Source organism: Dromaius novaehollandiae, chromosome 4 (assembly GCF_036370855.1).
Source record: "Dromaius novaehollandiae isolate bDroNov1 chromosome 4, bDroNov1.hap1, whole genome shotgun sequence".
NCBI lineage: Eukaryota > Metazoa > Chordata > Aves > Casuariiformes > Dromaiidae > Dromaius > Dromaius novaehollandiae.
Window position 1 is genome coordinate 9,861,562 of NC_088101.1, and position 20,207 is coordinate 9,881,768.

Sequence of the window (20,207 nt, forward strand, 5' to 3'; positions counted from 1 at the left end):
AGTGTAGATAGTTGGCTGAGTTACAGTTTGTAAGCAGAGCTGCGTGAAGTGGCACTGAGTTGTTTTACGCTGTGCCAAAATATGAGGTATAAGTGTGTCAATGACAGGTGTTCAGGCAAACATTTTATTAAGCATTTTTGACTAATCATGAGTCAAGGCATTGTCAGTCAGTTAAGAGTAACTTGATTGCTTAAGATGTTGTCTTTTTCCTAAGAAATGGTTGCATTTCTGGATATCTGTTTTGGAATGAAGCTTTTTTTGTCCTGAATCCTTACAGGTTTCGTTTAAAAGCAGTTAACGCATTGTATGAACAGCTGTTTCGTTAAACGTTTGAAATACTGGTTTATTTCTAATCCTTGTAAATTGGAAGCCTGATGCTAGTTTTCAGATCCCAGTAATACTAAGCAGCAGTTCACTGATGCGTCTCATGGTTTCTAATGTGCTGTTGTGCCGCTGTAGAGATCGTTTATCCTGTTTTTCCGCTCAAGCTTAAGAAGTTAGGCAATGAACATGAAACCCCTGTTCTCGTGAAGGGCCAGGTTCTGTTTTTTCTCTTCATTCTTGTCTAGCTGCTGACAAGGGAGGAAGAGAAATGCGTGTTCTCCTGCTTTCCTGGTTGTCTTAGGAAAGGATTTGTCTCTGAGTGTTTGTCTACTGGTGAAGAGGACAGGAACATGTTGCTTCCTCCTCGCGACTGATCCATTTCTTGCTCTGGATTGCCTAGGTAGGTTAGTTCTTGCTAGCAGCAGTGGGATGTCTCAGATGTGGGTGGGGTCAGTTGTGAAACTGGCTTTCTGAATAGAAAGGGAGCCGGGAAGAACACACAGAGAGGTAGAAGTGTAACAACTGGAAATAAAAATTGACATGATCCTAGGAATCTGATTTAATTAAGCGGGGAAGTGGGGAATAGATCTTTTAGTTTGAGTAGCAGAAGATGTTTTGTGTTTACCGATGCTTCGTTCCTGAGTGTCATCAACACAGATGTTACACAATATTAAGTTTGTGTTGTGGAGCTGAAAGCTAGTTAACTTGCAGTGTTGTCCCCTTAAAGGTATTATAGTCTCTTTTCATCCTTGGTTTTTGTTACATTTACCTTGCTACTTCTGCTGCGAATGACACATGCACACAGACACCTGTGTGTATAGTGAAGAAATTATGTAGACTCATATGAGAGTGAACAGCACTCATATGAGAGTGAACACCTCTTATCTTTCTATTTTTCTTTTTTTTTGTCTTACTCTTCAATAGGTTTCAAAACTAGTATTGATTTGAAGAATGCCACGTCCCCTTAGGGAGCATTGTTACCCTGCGAATGGAGAAACAAAGGAAGCTGAAGGGATTTGCCCCAAGTCATTTAACAAGTCTGCACAAGAGAGATGGGTAGAGTTTGGAACTTCCTGGCTCTGTGTTGGTTTCTTCATCACTTCTGTAATATGCTGTTAGTACACCTCGATTGCCGTATATGAAACGGAAGCAGAACTAGGGAATTTGGATGTTTCAGACTGAGAAAGGAATTCAGATGTACTAGGTTTTTAGGAGGTCTTATCTAGAATAAAGTATATGTTGAGCTTCCTTCCAAACTTGCGCATTATTTTAATAGATGAATTTGTTCCTTTAGTGCCTTGAACCTTTTATGTGCACGTCCTGTAAGAGATAGGTACTTATATGTAGTAAGTCTGATTCTCGGTCTAAATCTTGGTCTGATATATTGACTCATTTTACCTCTTGTGTTCTAATTTTATATTTGTTGTTTCAGCTGTGATTTTTATCTGTGTTTTGTCTTTCAGTACCAGTTCTGTAACAGTTGTTTTCTTTCTAACAGCATTTGTCTGTTTTTCTTATAAAAGAAAAAACTAATTATAAGCCAGTATGATTAATAAGAAAAAAACATATGTTCTTTTGTAATTCCTACAGGTGAAAAAATTGCACGTAGTGTCACTTAAAAAGATGCTTGCTAAACCATTTTGGGGGGTTGGATAATTACTAAATGACTTCCACAAAACTGTAGTAAAGTGATTACTTATTTATGCAGAGACAAGCTAGTGAAGGAACAAAACTTGGAACTAATCTTGATCAAACTGTTAAATGTGCATGGGCTTAGCTAGTGCTATTTAAGAAGTCTGGCAGAGCCAAGCACTCTTCTGGATTGCAGTGATGTAAACCCAGTAGAAGATCATTTCTTTTAATACTTCGCTTTTGCAGATACAGAACAAATATTAAAGCATCTCAGATGCTGAATTACTCTAGTGACATGAATTGTATAAGGGATCTGACTAGAATATAGTGTGTGTTTCATGGGGCAAAAATAATAAGTGTGAAAGAAATTTGTCGTGGGCGTGTTTGATATGGAATCAGGTTTGTTCTGTGTGTTTTTTAGATTGAGCGAGCATGTGATTCGGAGATTTAGCTCAGGTCTGTGTCTGTAATAGACTTTGGCCTTTAGTTCAATTTAGATCAACTACTGCTTAGATAGCATCACATGGCTTTTGCTAAATGAAATAGCATGAAAGCAGCAGGAAGATTATTCATTGTCTGGATGAGATATCTTGAGATTCCTTAGGCACTCTGAAGACAGCAAAAAAAGTTAAGACGTCATAGTAGTTGTAAAAGCAGTGTAACTACTCTGAAACTCATCAAAATGCTGTGCACTGAATCCAATTTGGTTTAGACTTGCAGATGTGTTCAAGACTCTTGAATCTTTGTTTAAATTTACAGTATTGCCTTCCCAGTTTTCCACTTCCTTCATATGTGTATGGCTTAGTTATCTTCATCAAACTGGCCATTTTAGCTTTTTTCCCCTTGGCCTGCTGTTTTGTTAAACAGGAATTGGGTCATGAAACTGCATTTGTAAGAAGAAATTTTTGTCGGAGGACATCTCTTGGTTTAGATGCTAAATTGGTCATAGTGTTCTCCTGTTTAGAGCCTAAGCCAAAAGCAGGCCAGCTTTCAGACTGGTCCACTTAAAAAAAACCCCAGCCTTGTTCAGTGTTATAACTGTTCACTGGCTCTCCCTTCTAATTGCAGTAGACTCATGAGAGGTATTAAGCTGTTTTGATAATCCTTACTCTGATACTCAGAACTTGGCTGTCATTGCAGCATTGATTTTTAACTGATAAATCATCAAGCCAGTCATACTATTTGGAAGTTGCAGTTTCTCTTCTTAAATCATCAAATGTCCCAGCGTGCGGTTTGGAAGTGTTACTGCAGAACCATTCCCAAGCATCAATGTGATTTAAAACAATTCAAATGGGAGTCTTAAAGAGATGCTTTGAAAGCTAGTTGAAGTGATGAAAAGCACAGAACGTGTACCAGATAGAGCTTTAAGAACTTCCCGCCCCCGTCTAGGTGCCATGGAAGTACCATTACTTAAAATACTTTTGGCTTCTGTTTACTGGCATGTCAGGAAAGTTTATTGGTCCTCTGTTGCTCTAGCTGATAGTCCGAATAGGTCTGTGTCTGCTGCTCTGGTGTGCTGAGAGTTTAATTGCATACCAGTATTTACAGACAGCTAAAGATGAAAAAGCTAAGTAGTGAGATGATGATACTCTCATTATACTGATACTCTCAAAAATATGTTTTGGACCTTACCTACTTAATTTGGCTGGTGAATCCAGTGATGGCGCTCATAAGTGGAAATGGGTCAATGAACTCAGTTGTGATTACACCCATATGTAAAAATGGGCAGAGTATGTAGGCTCTTCTGGCAATTAAGCTATCTGAATTTGATCTTGCTAGCATGTATATGCTTCCTTAGGAAAAAATAGTAAACTAGAAAATGTTCATATGACACACGCCTTAGTCTGAAATGATAGCTTTTAACCTTATGAATTAGCTGATCTCCAAATGGCCTAGTGATGGTTTTGTTACTGTGGCAGTGAGAAGTGGCACTTATCCAAGATGCCGTAGAACTAGCCATTTTGCAGAAGCTGGGAACCCTATGCTTTGCCTTGTTTCTGTGCCATGGTAGCGTTGTGGTGTTCCGTGCGTGAATTACTGATGTGCAGAGTTATAGATCCATCCTCAGACTTGCCTTGGATTTTTCTGCTTATGTATTTAAATCACAATTAAAATAGCAATTTCTTCTTTTCTGAAGACTAAATACAGAGCAAACTGAAGTTTAGCGAAGAGCCTTTTTTATGGGGTGGTAACTATTAAAGGTTTTATATAAAAACTAAATTTAGTTCCCAAAAAGTTGCAATGGTTGCCCAGCAGGCATGTAGTATGTCTGTATCAGCTGATTTAACCAATTATGTAACTGCAGTTTATACAGACTCTTGTTTATTATATTGGAAATATGATATGGCTTTCCTTACCAAGCAACTTGTTAATGGAAAATTGGAATTTAAATCATTTTTTTAAATATCTAAACTATTCTGTGCATTGAAGTGTTTAGCGAAACGTCATTTGAAATCAACTTACAACAGTAGATTCAATTCATGGATTCTGTTTACCATATCCTTAGTGTTCTTGCATGAGTGATTTCATTTTCCTGTCTAGTTTATATTGGCCGATTATATCCTCCTCCTGTCTTTTAAACTGCCTCTGTTTTCAATTTAGAGTAAACTAGACACCGAGTTGAATTTAGTGGAAAAACCTGAAACGGGATGCTCAGATTAAAAAAAAAAAACCTTGGCATCTGTGGAAGAGAACTGCAGTTCAAAGTTGTTTTTACCCTGCTGGCAGGTGCCAGTAATAGGTGTTTTAGCAATTTCTTGGAGGAGCTCAGAAGCTTTATCATGAAAAGTTGGCCAGGAAATGCATCCTGCCTGAAGGCTTTACTTTGGTTACATCTTCAGTAACAGGATATGCCTATCCTCCTGCAATTGGAGAAAAAAGGAACTGAACTAAACCTTTTGGCCTACATTACACAATTGACATAATCCCTTATATAAATGTTCAGTTAACAGCATTGACCGAGAACAAAAAAAGGCTGTTGACTTTTGACAGTAGTTAATAAGGTTCTGTTTTGTGGATTTCTGTTTGTTTTTGAAGCTCACTTTTTGGTAAGGGAAGCATGAGTGATTTGACATTTGTATCTTCTGGAGAAAAACGTTGCTTCCTCCTGCAGATGGCTGTCTCTCCTGTAAAGTGTTTGTTGGCTTCAGAAACTTGTATGATGTTTCTTGAACTTCTATCCTTTTTATTCCAGAACTGGTTTAGACCAGATAAGGATTCTAAAAATGCCAAGCTAGTAAATGATGCAATTCTGAGTAATGCAATTCACTGCGGGTGGGAGACCCAGTGACAATACTTGTAGGCTCATTCAAAAGAAACTGGCTTTAAAAATATTCAGATGCCCTATAAAGGGAAAACATGCTTATTTCAGTGTACTGACATGCACAGAAAATGCACGAAGTACATTTGCCTAGCAAGAAGGAGTTTGAGAAAATAAACAGATGGATCGGTTGCCTTACTGTGCATCTCAGATGCATGGACCTTCAAGTGATTTTTAGATGAGTTGAAGATAGTGTTGTTCCCAGACTGGAAGATTTTGTTCCCTACACAATGAAGCGAGAAGATGAAAAGCTGAAAGCTATTTTGTTGCTGTTACAGATGTGCCTGTTAACATGTTCTTTATTGTCTTTGTACGCTACGCTGGATGGATTTAGAACGGCCTTTCTCAGATACGTCTGTGTAGTCCTAAAGTGCTTCTTGGTCCCCACCAATGCTAGGAGCAGACTTGTATTAGTCTCTTTAAACATAAACCTTGTGTCCTTTCTGTGAGAGGAAATCTCTTAGTCCTTTGTTAAAAGTAGATGTACTGTTGTGTTTTTTCTGTTCAGTGTACTAGTTTTTTTACTTTTTTAAAGCAGTAAGTGTCTTCGCAGTGGTGTAGTCCTAGAGCCGTAAGAGGTGACCTTTCAAATGAATGAAGCCAAAGTGCTCATGACTTGTTGCCAAATCTTACTCTAGTTTCCGACTTTCAGTTTCTGTTAGTGTAGGTAAGGGACCCATTTAACCCTGCTTAGTCTTTTTTGTTTCAGTGTGATGTTTGAATCTGTAGGTGAGGAGAGGTTATGTTTAAATCTTCATAAGCAACTAACTGTGCTGTGAGTGATCTACTAATCGTGTTCTATGATAACTTTCTTAGTAAGAGAAGGCGAGTACCTGACGACTTAAATAAGTCCGTTAAATATAGTTGTAGAGGTAAGTGGATCGGATCTTTCAGTGAATAGGAAGTGTGGGTGATACCATATTACTATGAAGTAGTACAGTGGTGGTGACTTTTTTTTGGTCAGACAACTTGGTTCAGATTTGAAATGTGGGGAGGTTTTTCATGCTGCCTCCTCAAAAGAGCATGGGGTGTAGAGGAACATTTTTACCCAAAGAAGTTACATGTTTTATCTCGGAAGCATTAGACGCTATGTTGCTTCATGTGGCATGTTAAAGACCTCCAGTTTTTAGAATATATATTAAATAAGCTATTCAGTCAAGGTGGTTTCATCTTCCTTAAACTTTGCAGAATGTTGTAGGAAATACAAATGCTTCAATTTTAGTAGCTGTATCTAATTAAGCTAGTTGACATTGATCTGCATTAGAAAACTGTCTGGTTTTATCTCTGAAAGTGATGCAGCTGAGGCAGCTAGTCAGAATATTGCACAGGAACAGTGCCCTCATTAAGGTAGTCTGCTGTGGATAGCAGGTAACCTGGATACTTAAGAAACATGTCTGATGAGCAGCATGATCATCTTGAATGCAGAATACTGAGCTTTGTTCCTTTTGCTCTTGGCTAGATGAAAGCTTGACCGTCTCAGTCAGCCAGCTGTCGGACATTATCTGCGTAAATCTAGAACTACAACATTAGCCTTTAAATTTGTCTGTGGCAAAAGTATTTGACAATCCAGCAGAGCGCTGCAGGACTCCAGCTGACTAGAACAGGTTTATTGAATATAGAAAAAGAATATTCTGAAGTCTGTATCACCTCATTGAATTATGAAGTTTTGAATACAGTTAATTCTGGGAGGACAGAATGGATTTCTGTAGAAAGTCTTTTTTTTGTGTATGATTGGACTTGTTCCAAATTGCCCTCTTGGAAGTACTCTTACAAAGACGTTCTACTGCCAACTGCAGCAAGAAAAGTGATTTACAAGACTCTGGAGACTTGCCTTTTAAAAGGCCAGTTAATGACATTTTAATGCATTTTTCATAGGTACATAAGCATGCTTGCCTTATATGCATTTTTCTCAATTGATTTTCCTTGAGAAAGAAAAATGTTGTCTGATGGAAGGGGAGGAAAGCAGAGAGGCTTAATAGATGACTGCGCTTTCAAAATTTTAAGAGATCTTGACTTAAACAGTTGCAAGACACTATGGATAGACTCCAGGCCTCCTTGCTGGTCCTTACAGGCCAAGAGTGAAAGACAGCAGTATCGGAGATGGTGGCTCTAAGATTCCTGTGTAGCACTTCAGTTTGTATGGAGTTAAATCTTCACTTGGTAGCAAGCTTATGGGATACTTCATCTGAAGAACTAAGTTTGCCATGACAAGAGGAATTATAGCTGACATTTCAAGTCAGTAAGAAAACTTCAGGGATAGTTTTCCTGCTGGTTGATCATAAAAAAATACTTGCACCTGTTTGCAGTACTGTCATCTGTGGGTTTTGCTCATGACTGCACGTGGTGAGAGTTAATCAGATCTTGTTTTTTATTGGAAAAAAAAAATTCTCTTTGTGTGTTGGCACTTGTTTGCTCTGCTTTGCCACATATTTCTCAGTTCCACTGTAAAAATAAATTTTTTTTTTAAAGCATGCCTGTTGGTGCATTGATGTTACTAAATAGGAAAACTTTTGATGCAAAACTGTATCAGACTTTTCTTTTTCTTTTAGACATTTCCCAGAGCTCCATAGTAACTTGAAGTGTCTTTGTTGCCCAGAATACTCTCAGGTGCTCATGTCCAAGCCTTGTGCAAAGTTGGACTGTAGTTGGTGCTGGGGGAAATAAAAACGTGAGAATGCCAGTTTGTAGGCAGGACTAAAAGTCTGATTGCCTCATGCAGATATGCATGGCAGATGTTAATACAGTGTATTGTAATGTCCTGTAAGGTTGTCCCTTGCAATTCACAGTTACTATTTTTGCAGTGTTGCCTTAAGAACAGATGCAAGTTTGAAGAAAGCAATGTTTCTTGTTAAACTAGTGATAACAGTGATATTCAGAGAGTGTTATGCAGTGGGAATTTGTGTGGGCAGCGGAAGAACGGACTGCTTAGTAGTGGTATGTCTCTCTGAATGCATTGTCTGCACACTCAACGTGGGGAAATATTTAAGTCCAAAATTTGCATGTGGATGTGGATTATTTTAAAGGTAGTGAGCTATTTCTACTCTTAGTTTCTCGAATGCTGATCTCCTGGGCTTGTGGGCAACATCTGTCAACTGCTATTCCAGATGCTCTTACTCAGAGCCTTATGTTCAGGATGGAGACTTGGGGAATGTTCTTTACTAAAAATATATGCACACAAGTATACATAAACACGCACACGTGTATGCATGCATGCATGTACATAGGGTATTCCAAGTGATTGTGCCCTCATAATAGGTTTTAATGAGTGAGTGCAACACTTGCCTCTGATCTGTGGTGTGCAGCATTCTGAATAGATATTTCTATGCCCTATTACACTTTGCTTTTTTGGTTATTTTGCATGTAGTGGTCTGCTTTCTCGTGGTTTGAGAAACCTTTGACCATGTATTAGTTGGAGACTAGGAAATGCACATGATAAGTTGTTTTTTGTTTGTTTGTTTGTTTTGTTTTTTGCAGCTTAGGGTAATTTGAGAGTAAAGTTAGTGCAGCTGGAGGCTGGTTGAATACTGGAACAGGTAGCTTAGAGGTGATGGAGTGGTGGTGAGTATCTTGAAGATACTCAAAACCCAACTGGACGCAGTCCTGGGCAGCGTGCGATAGCTGACCCTGCTTGAGCAGGGCAGTTGGACCAGATGATCTCCAGAGGTCCTTTCCAAAGTCAACTGTTCTGTGATTTAAGACTGTTTTTATTCGGCAGGAAGGCCACTTTGCAGAGCTTTCCTGAAAATGAGCATGCTCAGGTGTTATGTCTTTGCTTTGTGGCAGCGCAGCCAGGGTAGTTGAGACAGTTGATGCAAGGCACCTTCTCAGTAGCTGGCATGCTATTGCTGGGCTCAGGACTAGCAGTAGTCGGTGCAATATGGCAGTGGTGCTGGAATGAATAAAGTGATGGCAGTGTACAGGGATGGTGAAAGCTGAATGACCTTTGTCCTTACTCTGCAAGCACAGCACACTGACAAGAGAGATACTCCGACTGTTGCCAGGAATCTTCTAGCTTCTGCTGCAAAACTGGTAATTTATTTGATGGGGTGCTTCATCATCTTCTCATGCAGGGGTGCTTCAGGAATGCAAAGGCAGAATTATCTAAATGCTCAATGCTGAGGACGCTTTCTTGTCCTGTTGAGTCATTGGCAAAAAATGAACTCTTTAGCAAAAATTCTTCTGAAGGTCTGAAAATCATATGATAAATCTCTGCTAACATGTAGGTTCTCAACAACCATGCAGTGTTTGAGTCTGACTAAAATTTTCAATTACTTCTGGCACTGTAGTGGTATATTAGGATCACAGAAATACTGTCTGAACTTCAGTAATGCACTGTGTTTATAATAAAGGACATGAACATGTGATAAAACAGAGCAGTGTGGAAAGGTTGTTGGCATGGGTTAATTCATAACTGTGGCAGAACAGGGTTTTCTCAAGGTTCCTTGCAAAAACAACACATTTATGCCTAATACTTATGGAAAGAGGGTCTTTCCAAGTAGTCTCCACTGAAGTGCCTGTGGATCTTGGGAGATGTTTTTTCACAAGGTCATGTTTTTGCTTGGTGGAGAAGGAGATGCTGGTCTCCTGTAAGTTTTTTTTTCTTTTGGACTGTGGGTTTTATAGTGTCTTCCGTGCTGCTCATAAGGTCATAGAGTTCAGAGGTGGATTTCCTTAGCAAAAAATATACTTCTGAAGAGCATGTACTTGGGACATTGAATGAGGCTGTGCTGCCATGCTTTGCTGTAGACTTGCAAGAAGATATTTTTGCTTTTCAGCATCATTTGGAGACTGTCTACAGGGCTTTACTAGTGCTGCTTTCAAAGTCTGGTCTCATTGCATGTTTTCAGTAGATTCGTAGTCCCTAAAATGATCCATGCTTGTGTGCAGGGTTTGCAATCTGTAGTGCTGAGAAGGATATGCAATTCTAGGAGGTAGGCACCTTATGAATGAGGACATCTCTGGTTGCAGGTTAACTTTATTTTGAGAGATGTTGGGGACATCTGGTCAACTTTTAGTTCCAGAATAACAGAGAGCAGACATGGACACAAAGTGATCTAGGCATGAAGTGATGCAGTGTGAGATAGCAGTGAAAGGATTGCTCAAGGCAGAGGTGGTTGATTCACAGCACAAATGAATGCACATATATTATTGTCTTGTTAAACATTACATTATCTGAATTTGCAAGAAGCCCAGTCTGGTATTTTAAAGAGTGGTTGCATGTGGATGTTAAGACTTTATACTCCAAAGAGGATAAGGTGAGCAGCATATATGTGGGTACATGGGCCCTGGAAAATAATTTTCACTTAAACATGCCACTTGCAGCTTTGCAGAGAGAGGGACACATGACCTTCTTGTTGGCTAAGGTCATGCAGAGCTGATAGTGTAACTTGACAGTTGGCTTCAAAGTAGAAATGAAGTTTCTTTTAGGTTATTCTGGTTCAGTAGGAATAACTTCACATAATGACTATGCATGCGACTGCTGGAAATGTGCCTTAGTAGGAGGTAGAAATGTTGGCCCTATAGCCTTTCTTAGGGTTCAGCTCTAAGGGTTAGCTTTTGCCCAATTTGTTTCTTTTTTTTTTTTTTTTAAAGATACTGTTAAATACCTAATTGTGCTGATGGTATTGACAGAGAAGAGGGGAAAACATGAAGCAGTGGCCAGCGTTTCCTGTAGCACTTGTTTGAAGAGCTTTAATCTATTACTTCCCACCTTTCTTTATTCATTTCAGGCTACTGAAATGCGTCGAAAAGCTCGATGGAAATGCTATAGCTGAAAAGAAATTTTTTTTAATATAGTGGTTAGCTTTATAAGTATTCCCTTTCAACTATTTGTTTGCATCTAAATGGAGATGAATGTTAAGGCTTAGATGACCATCTCTTTCTAGCAGCCAGATTTGAAAGAATTTGTAGGGAAGCTTTTGTACATTGCTGTTCTTAAGAGTGATTGTAGTAAACTGCTGTTCCTGGTTCAACATTTGAAAGTGTGGGTAGGAATTGTTGCGTTTTACTCTGTGTGCAATTCTCTTGTCAGTGAAAGTTATGTTTTATTTGCCTGAGATTAGAGGACTTAGTCAACCAGTTGGAGGTATAACACTTGGTGCTTCTATATGTTTTAATGGAGTATTAAAAACTCTTTTCCATTTTGCTGTGTATCTTAAAGTGTGCGTAATGTTCGTTCAGAATGTCTTTGATATATTTCTGGTGTTTCTTGATAGAACTGTTGTGAGCAGTCTGAAAGGTAGTCAAGATAATAGAGCAATCTTTAGTCATATCTTGTTTTACCAGAGTAAACAAATAAGATATTTTAAATTCTGGCAGGTTCACAGTTTTCTAGTTGGAGTTTCAGAAATATAATGTGGTAAGATGTAAGCAGAGAGTTGAGACCCTTTACATTTTTCAGAGTTGTACTGAAATGTGCATAGAAAAATAGAGTTGAAAACGGGGCTGCTGTAAGTGTGTGGGTTTGTTTGTTTGTTTGTTTGTTTTAAACTTGGGCTCAGACATTGCTAGTAAGCTAATTAATAAGTCTTCAGAAGTGGATGACTGAGGGGGAAGAGATGACTGTCCAAGGTAAGAAAGATTTGTGAATATCAGCTTACTGAGCTGCTTTGTAATGAGCTTAATTTTCCCATCTTGCAGGTTTTAGTTCTGGGAAGTTTATCCTGACTGATGAAATGATAGATGACACAAAAGGGGTTTTTAGCTTAGTATTTTAAGGAAATGTGACTTATGCAATGGGACTGTCCTGCACAGTTTTTGTGTTGTTCAATTTCAGTTAAGTTTTGTGGAAATAAGGCACTAAGATACCTAATTTCTATAATTGCCGAAAATGGGAAGGGGGATAATGATTGTATTTCGAATCTACCGCTCCAGCACACAATAAAAAGGACATGTGAACATTAATTTTGATTGGAAAATAGCTAGTGATTCTAAGTTGTATCTTCTTAGTCCTTTATGGTGAGGTCTAAGAGCAGTAGAGATGAGTCTAGGCTACAGTGCCTCTAGCTGGAGTGCTTCATGCTGGTTCACGCTTACCAACGCTGCTGTTAAATATTTCTTTTTTGAGGTTGACATAGGCTGTATCAGGCTGACCAAGCCCACTGCAGCTGTCGTCATACAAAGAGATACTTATTTGTGCTTATGCCTTGCATATGAGTCTGCTAGGAAATCTGTATTAGTAGCAATTTTTAGAAGGCACCCGAAAGAGTTTACTGAAAAATAAACTCGTTTGCCATGCTAAAATGCTCTGCTAAAGGTGGCGAAGGTAGCATAATTATATTGCCAAACATGTTGATAGCCTGGGCACATACGCTATTTGCTCGATTATTACATTTGATGACCACATCCTTTTTGTGAAATTTTTATCAAAGATAGTATAAATCTTGTGCTTCCACAGATGAGGGAACCTAAAATTATGTTTGCGTCTGTAAAGGCCTCAAAGTCAGCAGAGCTGTTGCTGGTCGCCCAGTAGGTGAAGAATGTGTGCTGGTCTCTGCATTCCTGTCCTGGGACCAGCCACTGCATATTGTGGTATTTCTTGTCCGGGGGAAGATGGGAGCTACCTGTGGGATGCTATGGGGCAGTTGAGACCTGAATGTATCTTGCAATGGGTCAAGTTACAGGAATTTAAGAAGGGAACCAGAATTGTCATGATGGGTGGTATGGAAAGGAAGTGTGTAGGGAGGGTGGTGGCTTAAAATTTGGAACTGTGCTGTGATCTTTTTATGTGCAATAGCATTTGACAGTTTAGTTCTCAAGGTGTTGTTTTGGATGCATTCTGTTCTGGAAACCTTGGTGGGTTTTTTGTCTTTACTGGTGTCAAATAATAGAAAATTTCTTCGACTTACAAAAGTACTAGCAAAATGCAAGTTCCTATGCCAATGTACATGCGGGAGTGTAGTTCTGTTCGGCCTGTAATGCTGAGTGTCTGCGAAAAAGCTCCTACTCATTATTTCTGGTTGTGTTTCCGTACAACGTCTGACAAGAAGGTGTATGTGGCTTGTTTTCTTAGCTCCTCCTTGCTCCCTGATAACATAGCAACATGGTACAAGAGTCTTCATAAAAGTTTTCTAGGAGATTCCCAAACTTTGGGAACTTCTGCCTATCTCAGAGGGTCTTTCATTTCCTGTGATTAGTCTTTAAAAAAACAAAACAAAACAAAACCCAAAAAGCCCTTCAGTGGGTTGTGCTCCTTGAGCGGTTACTTTAAGTGTTCAGGACAAATTGATTAGAATGACCTGTAAATGTTTACAGCACTGATTATTGTTTGCTGTGGCGCTTTTAGCGAGAAGTTTAATTTTAGAGACTGAGAAGGTTCATGGGTTAGGGTTTTGCTGCACAAAGATTTCCAGAGCACCGATTACTTTTAGGGTTCATGTAAATATTTGTATACATAATGAAGCTTTGTTCAGAGTTAGTCCTTTCATCAAAGGTCCCACTGGCATTTTATAATGTTGTCACTTACTAATGGAAAATCATTCAAGGTCACGTATCTACTCCTGGGCAAAATGGGGAGTAGGTCTGCTCTTATGGCTATCTCCAGGTTTAAGTATTAGTTAATGTTGCCACCTAATGGCAAAAATAGTGTTTGCCAGAATATTCTGATTTCTCACTTCTCGTGGTTTGTTTGTTTTATTTTTCACTTGATCATATCTGCTCTGGTTACATAAAAATGACTGTCAAGGAAACTTGAAATCCAGTATTTTGGTATTGCCCTGCTGCTAGTTGTAGAGAATTAAGGCTATTAAACTGGATAAAAGAGAATGAATGTTTTGGTTTTCCAACAGTTAGAATTTTGTGGTTTACCTGAGTGTTCTTTTATGTTGTGGCTCAAATATTTGTGCTTAAGAGCTGAAGGCTGTATTATGAGAATTATACAATATCTTCCAACATGAATGGTCTGCACGTCAATCTGTTAGCATAATGCCCCAGTCTGATATTAGGGGTTCCCTGCAGGAACAATTCTGCCGCAGCTGGAACTTAGCATCAGAACTTCAGTAACTTGAGAGCACATGTCCTGTTCGTCTTTTGGGAGTACCCTACGTAAACCACGTTAAGTTTATTATGATAATATTTTTGAAGAACTTAGGCTGGTGTATTAAAATTGTCTGTAATTCTGTTTTGACATTGTAGCATCTCATTTAATTGCTCATTTAGACAAATAATAGGTATTTGATGTAAAAGAAAATTTCCTAATGAAATTAACCTTCCTCAGTTGTAAATTCTAAGGCACGCTTCTGATGAGACTTCAATCAAATGAGATGCTTTAGACTGTATAAATGCTGCTTGCAGACTATGTCAGAAAACTTGAAACATCTGCATTTCAAATGGCTACATGGTTATCAAAGTATTTAATCATACTAATTTACATATTTTTGTCCTGATTGTGAACCTTAGTTTTTGTGCTAGTTGAAAGTTCCCATGGTAATAGTTGTGTTACCATCAGATAGCAGTCAACTAAGGAAAGCATGGATGGATATGAGCCGCTTTATGAGACAGGTTTCCTAAAACTGTGGCAAAGCTGTGCGTGTGAACCTTGAGATGATGTTAGCATAATGTGCTATAGGTCATGAGCAGTATTTGGGATTAACATATGACAGAGTGAGGGTGATTTCCTTTGGTTTGCATGAGTGTTTGGAATACTTTGTGTAGGCCATTTCACCTTGTTTCTGCATGAAGTAATATTGTGTGAGTGGTTCCCCCCCCCCCACTAAAGAAAAGGAAAAACCTAACACTGAGGTTGGGAGAAGGGCTCAGGTGTTTGGCGTGCATTCAACTTCACAGTGTTCATGTTCCCACGACTAGTCTAATCACGAATATTCTTACTCCAACGGTAATATGTTTCAGTTTCGTCTGTGTTTAACATGGGTTTGAATAAAAAAGATTACTTTTGAGTTGATTTCTTGCACTATTAATGATTTTGGGTTTCTTCCTGTCTCCATCCTACAGTGAAAACTTGCAGAACTTCTTGAATATTTCTCATGACTCTTGGCTTAATATCTTACTCTTGGCATTTTAAAATGTAGTTTAGGAAAAGAATAAGAATCTACTTGATCAAATACTGGAGAGTTTAAAAGCTGTGAAGGGGTGGAGAACACTTTCAAGTTGCTCCTATTTCTGGGTGAGACCCTGAAAATTCTTCAGGGTTAGTATTTCCAAAGCAAAATATATGGAGTTCACTCAAGACTATCACTTGAATGTGAAAACATTAAAAAAAAAAAATTCTGTTTAGTAGTGTAACATAACTAGGATTTTTAACCTTTTCTCCAGAATACTTGATACGAGTTTTGACTGAGATGTCAAGTTTTGGTAATTTTTAAAAAGTGTTTATTGCTCCTCACTTGGAGACTGGCATGCGCACTTCCTGACTCATTTCTTAGCACGTTGTGATGTCAGGGGAACAACGCTCTCAAGTAGTTTCATTCATTTGTAATTGTTTTCTCCAGGTGGCTTCTCAACTGTGTTTCTGGTACGTACGCATGGTGGAATACGCTGCGCGCTGAAACGAATGTATGTTAACAGTGTGCCAGACCTCAACATATGCAAGAGAGAAATTACAATTATGGTAAGTAACACATTACTTAGTTGTGGAATGTACTCATTTACAATACGTATGTGATACCTCACTTCTCTCTAATGGCAATCTCTTCTAGACCACGTGTTCTTTTGACCTTGTGGTCCTGGTTTTGCACAGTTAGTGCTTGTCAGAAACTAATACTCAGCATGGGGTTAGTATGTGATAAATTTCTAAAGCAACTATGAAAATGTATTTGATTCCATAGTTGGTAGTTTTGTTAGTACATTTGTTTTCCAATGAAGAAGTAGCTTCTTCTGGTTCTGAAGTGATAACTTCAATTTTAAGTTGTGTGTGTGCGCCACAGTTCGGTTGGCTGAGTGATGCTGTTGGTTACTTGCACAAATATTGTCATCTTCAGTAGGCTTAAGCATGTGCTTGAACCATCCAGCAGTGAGATAACTGATATGAGTGTAGCTTAAAACTTTGAACTCTGCTACATAATTAGAGTACGTTATCTGTGTGGTTTTTTTTTTAAGCTGATCAAGAATAAACAAAGAAAAACTAGATTTCTTTTTTCAGGTGCTTTTTGGTTTATAATTACTCGATGGCTGTTTGAAAATCAAAAAAAAAAAAAAAGAAAGTATTAGTGGTTGACAGCGTAAAAGAAAATCTGTCTTGTTCATCTCCAGCAGGCATTGCAAAGGTTATTTTTCTCTATCTGCATGTACTTCGAGCTTAAACGTGTTCTAACCATAGAAGTCACTGTTGAATTATCAGGAAGAGAGGTCCTTTTTTGTTATCTGTAAGTTGTCACATAGGCAGGCACGCTGTAGTACAGAAGAGTACACTAGTATTGTCAAATGTGTAATATACATTTGCTTAAATTCCCCATGTAAAATGGCTTGTTTTTTTGCTTTGGGACAACTTGAATAGCTTACATGTTTCTAAATTTGTAATAGTTCTGGCTACAGCTGTGTAAGTTTAGGCTTTCTTTCAGCTATTTTTTGTTAATAACAGAGAGATTACTCTGCAATATTGCCACCTCCTCATTTATAGTGCTCCTTTCTGGAATTTACCTTGAAAGTGGCAGGAGTAACCTTTTTTTTTTTCTTTTTTTTCCTGTTACCTATCAAGGCTGTCAATAATATCAGTACGCAGTGCTGTTTTGGATTACAACCATTTGGACTTGTTTGCGCTGTCTAGCCAGTAGCACATCAGATTTATTTTTTAATTGCAGTTGTACTGTATTCCATCTGTAACTTCACCACTAAATTTGCTGGCAGCGATAGACTTCAAACATATTCTGTTTGTGGGTACTTAGTAAACAAGTAGTGGATGTGAGACATGGTCTTGGTTAATTTAAGATTGTGAATGATTAGCAGAGAACTTTTACCTGCTTTCATTTGGTTAAATTTTTTGATGTTGAAGTATAATGTGCCTTTTTTTTTTTTTTTCTTTTCCCTTCCACCCTGTCCTTCAGAAAGAGTTGTCTGGGCACAAGAATATTGTTGGATATTTGGATTGTGCTGTTAATTCTGTAAGTGATAATGTTTGGGAGGTACTCATTCTCATGGAATATTGTCGAGGTAAGAGATTATTCTTTGGTTTTCAAAGTAAATGCAAAGGACACACTCATATTGCTCATCTGGGATTTTTATGTAATGTTTTCCCCTTAATTTAAAAGGATAAAGTACGGATCTCACAGCTGGAATCCAATTACTTCTTTCCACATTTCTGTTTTGTGTTGGTAGTTAAGCACCAAATTTGTTGAACATGTTGAGAAAATGTAAATGTTATTGTCATACAGCTTTCTAATTGAGTGTTTTTAGAAATAGGAGAAAAATTTATATAAATAGAATGTGAAGTGGTTCCATTTCATTGTTTTTGCTAATGAACATGTGGTTAGAATGTAATTTGATAGCGAAGATTGGAAAACAAAGCGTGCACAAGGAGGCAGCTGTTACCCCTCTCCTGTCTCTTGTTTAAGCTCATGATATTAAAGATGCTTTCCACTTACCTGACAGGTGACCTTTCGTAAGTCAGCATAATATTGTTAGTGTTGATGATGCTGGTCATAAGCAGAATGTAGAACCATTATTTTGTAATGTAATTTTATTTTACACAGTAAAATAAAAACAGTAGTCAAAGCAGGTGGTTCCAGAATTTTTTTTTCCACCACACACAGGCATTAGCGTGAACTTGCTGATAATAGAACAAGTGCTGCAAGTAGAAGATATTTTCAGAGGAGGAAAAAAAACCCTCTGCTGTCCATAAGGCTCTTAAAATACTTTTAGCTGAGTTTTATGTTGTTTTTGCTTCCAGTAGAAGCAGCACATAGAACAAGTTGTTCTATCTGTACCATAAGGAGCCAAAGAGAGACTTAGCGATGTACTGCTTCGGAAAGGAAATGAGGAGAGTAGGTGAAAATTCGCATCTAAACTTCTGGTCCTCCATGCTGTGGGTGAATTCCAGCACTATTGTGGGAACCCACTTCAAACTCTGTGTCGGCGACATTGTTCCCTTAGTCGTGATAGTAAATGTTAGAGAAATACCTCTGTGCCTGTTGCAATTGATAGGAGCCAGTTTCTCAGTGTTCAGCTTAACTCACTGCTTTGGGCTTTTCTGAATTCAGTTCGTGGATGGCTTATTGCCAGGTAAACGCTCTGTGCAAACTTGCTGCCATACTTCTGGATTTAATTTCTACCCACTTAATTTTGAAGTGACACAGAAGTAAACTTCCAAATGACTTGACTGTTAGATTTTTCTTTTTCAAAAGATCTTTGTGTAGACGCAATGCTCTTCACAGCCCCCTAGCTCATGAGTCGTGCTTCGTCTGTTAGTGTTGAGTAAACATTGTGATAGGCAAAGAAGGGTAACGTGGTACAGTAGCCTCCAAAAGCGAAGCGGTAGTTCCTGCTTGTGAAAAGAAGCCTATGAAGAGGTTACATGAGGGTTTTTCTCTTGGAGTGGGTTCAGGTCTCCCTTGTTTCTTTGTCTTTTTGGGAGACAAAGGCTGTCTAGAGCATGATTTCAATTGAACTCTGTTGGCTGACAGCATTTTGGCTGTCGATCTAAACACAAGAAGCATTTCTGGGGTAACTTTGCCGCAAACACAAAAAAGCATCCATCGCACAGTTTGGCCCAAAGTGATTTCTGTCATAGAGTATTTGTTTGCTTGTTTGAGATGGTAGTTTTTCTGTCTAGGGTGGCATAGGAGTACAAGGTGGGAAAATGAAGGACTTACTTGTAATGCAATGACTGTGGAAAACTTCATTGTATCTTATTTGTGGGCTTTTTCCATGTGAAAAACATATTTACTACTTTAAGTCGTACCATGTATTAAAAAAAACCTCAACTGTGCTGCTTCTTTAGCTGGGCAAGTTGTGAATCAGATGAATCAGCGTCTGCAGACAGGCTTTACCGAATCAGAAGTAATGAGAATATTTTGCGATACCTGTGAAGCTGTCGCCAGGTTGCATCAGTGCAAAACTCCTATAGTTCACCGGGATCTAAAGGTAGGAACTTTTAGTGAAAAGGAACATTTAGCTGAAATGGAGCAATCTACTTTAAAAGGATTGGGAGCGTAGGAAGTATTTTTAAGAACTTCACTTCTAGTTAGGTAAACACTTGCTTTTGGAGGAGTTGTAAGCAGAAGACTAAGGAAGACAACATCAGCTAATGCTAAGTTTATTGCTTGATTCTTCTGAGAACTCTCCCTGTGTCTTGTGTGAGTGTGTTTGTGAGGGGAAGAATGTGTTTTAAAAGTTAACTTGATTAATGCCATTGTTTCATCTAATGTTACTGTTTCTCTGTTGATTTTCTTGAAGGTGGAGAATATATTGTTAAATGATAGTGGAAACTATGTTCTCTGTGATTTTGGCAGTGCCACTAACAAGTTTCTAAATCCTCAAAAAGATGGTGTTAATCTGGTTGAGGAAGAAATCAAAAAGTAAGTTTGCTTCGCTTTCAGGTGACTTTTTAGAAGCAACGAATGCGCTGCTAGGACATATTACTCACTGATCTTTTGTATCCTAGTAAACAGAAATGTGTGTGTATCAACACAAATTTTAACGTGGTGGTTGAACAAGTACTGAAATGAGTGTAGTAAAACAGCAGAACTGTTTGGTAATGGAGCTTTTCCCATTTACTCACAGAGTTTCTGCAAAGCTGAAACTCTGAGTAGAATAAGGGCATTTGAAAAAGCGCGAAGTTTGGAAAACAAACAGTTTGCAAATATACACCTGGCTAGTGTCCAGGTTGGGAGTCTGGTATTTTAAATTGTGCTATTTTAATAGAGCAAACTGTAAATGTATGAGAGGAAAAGAACTGGTATTCCGAAGTGTTAGAACAGGTCTATATACGGACTTACTGATGAAGCGCTCTGTGTCCTTTCTTCCAAGACTGGTCAGAAAATTA

General features: G+C 38.4%; 1 protein-coding gene across 4 annotated transcripts in view; it reads left to right on the plus strand.

Moving 5' to 3' along the window:
* The window catches only part of BMP2K (BMP2 inducible kinase), a 69,486-nt gene that overhangs the window by 9,200 nt on the left and 40,079 nt on the right, over nt 1-20,207 (plus strand). For all 4 annotated transcript variants that reach the window (XM_064510393.1, XM_064510392.1, XM_026103364.2 and 1 more), the window contains exons 2-5: nt 15,721-15,839; nt 17,272-17,377; nt 19,164-19,306; nt 19,619-19,740. In XM_064510393.1, coding sequence (XP_064366463.1) covers nt 15,721-15,839; nt 17,272-17,377; nt 19,164-19,306; nt 19,619-19,740 — 490 coding nt within the window. The remainder of the gene's footprint in view (nt 1-15,720; nt 15,840-17,271; nt 17,378-19,163; nt 19,307-19,618; nt 19,741-20,207) is intronic.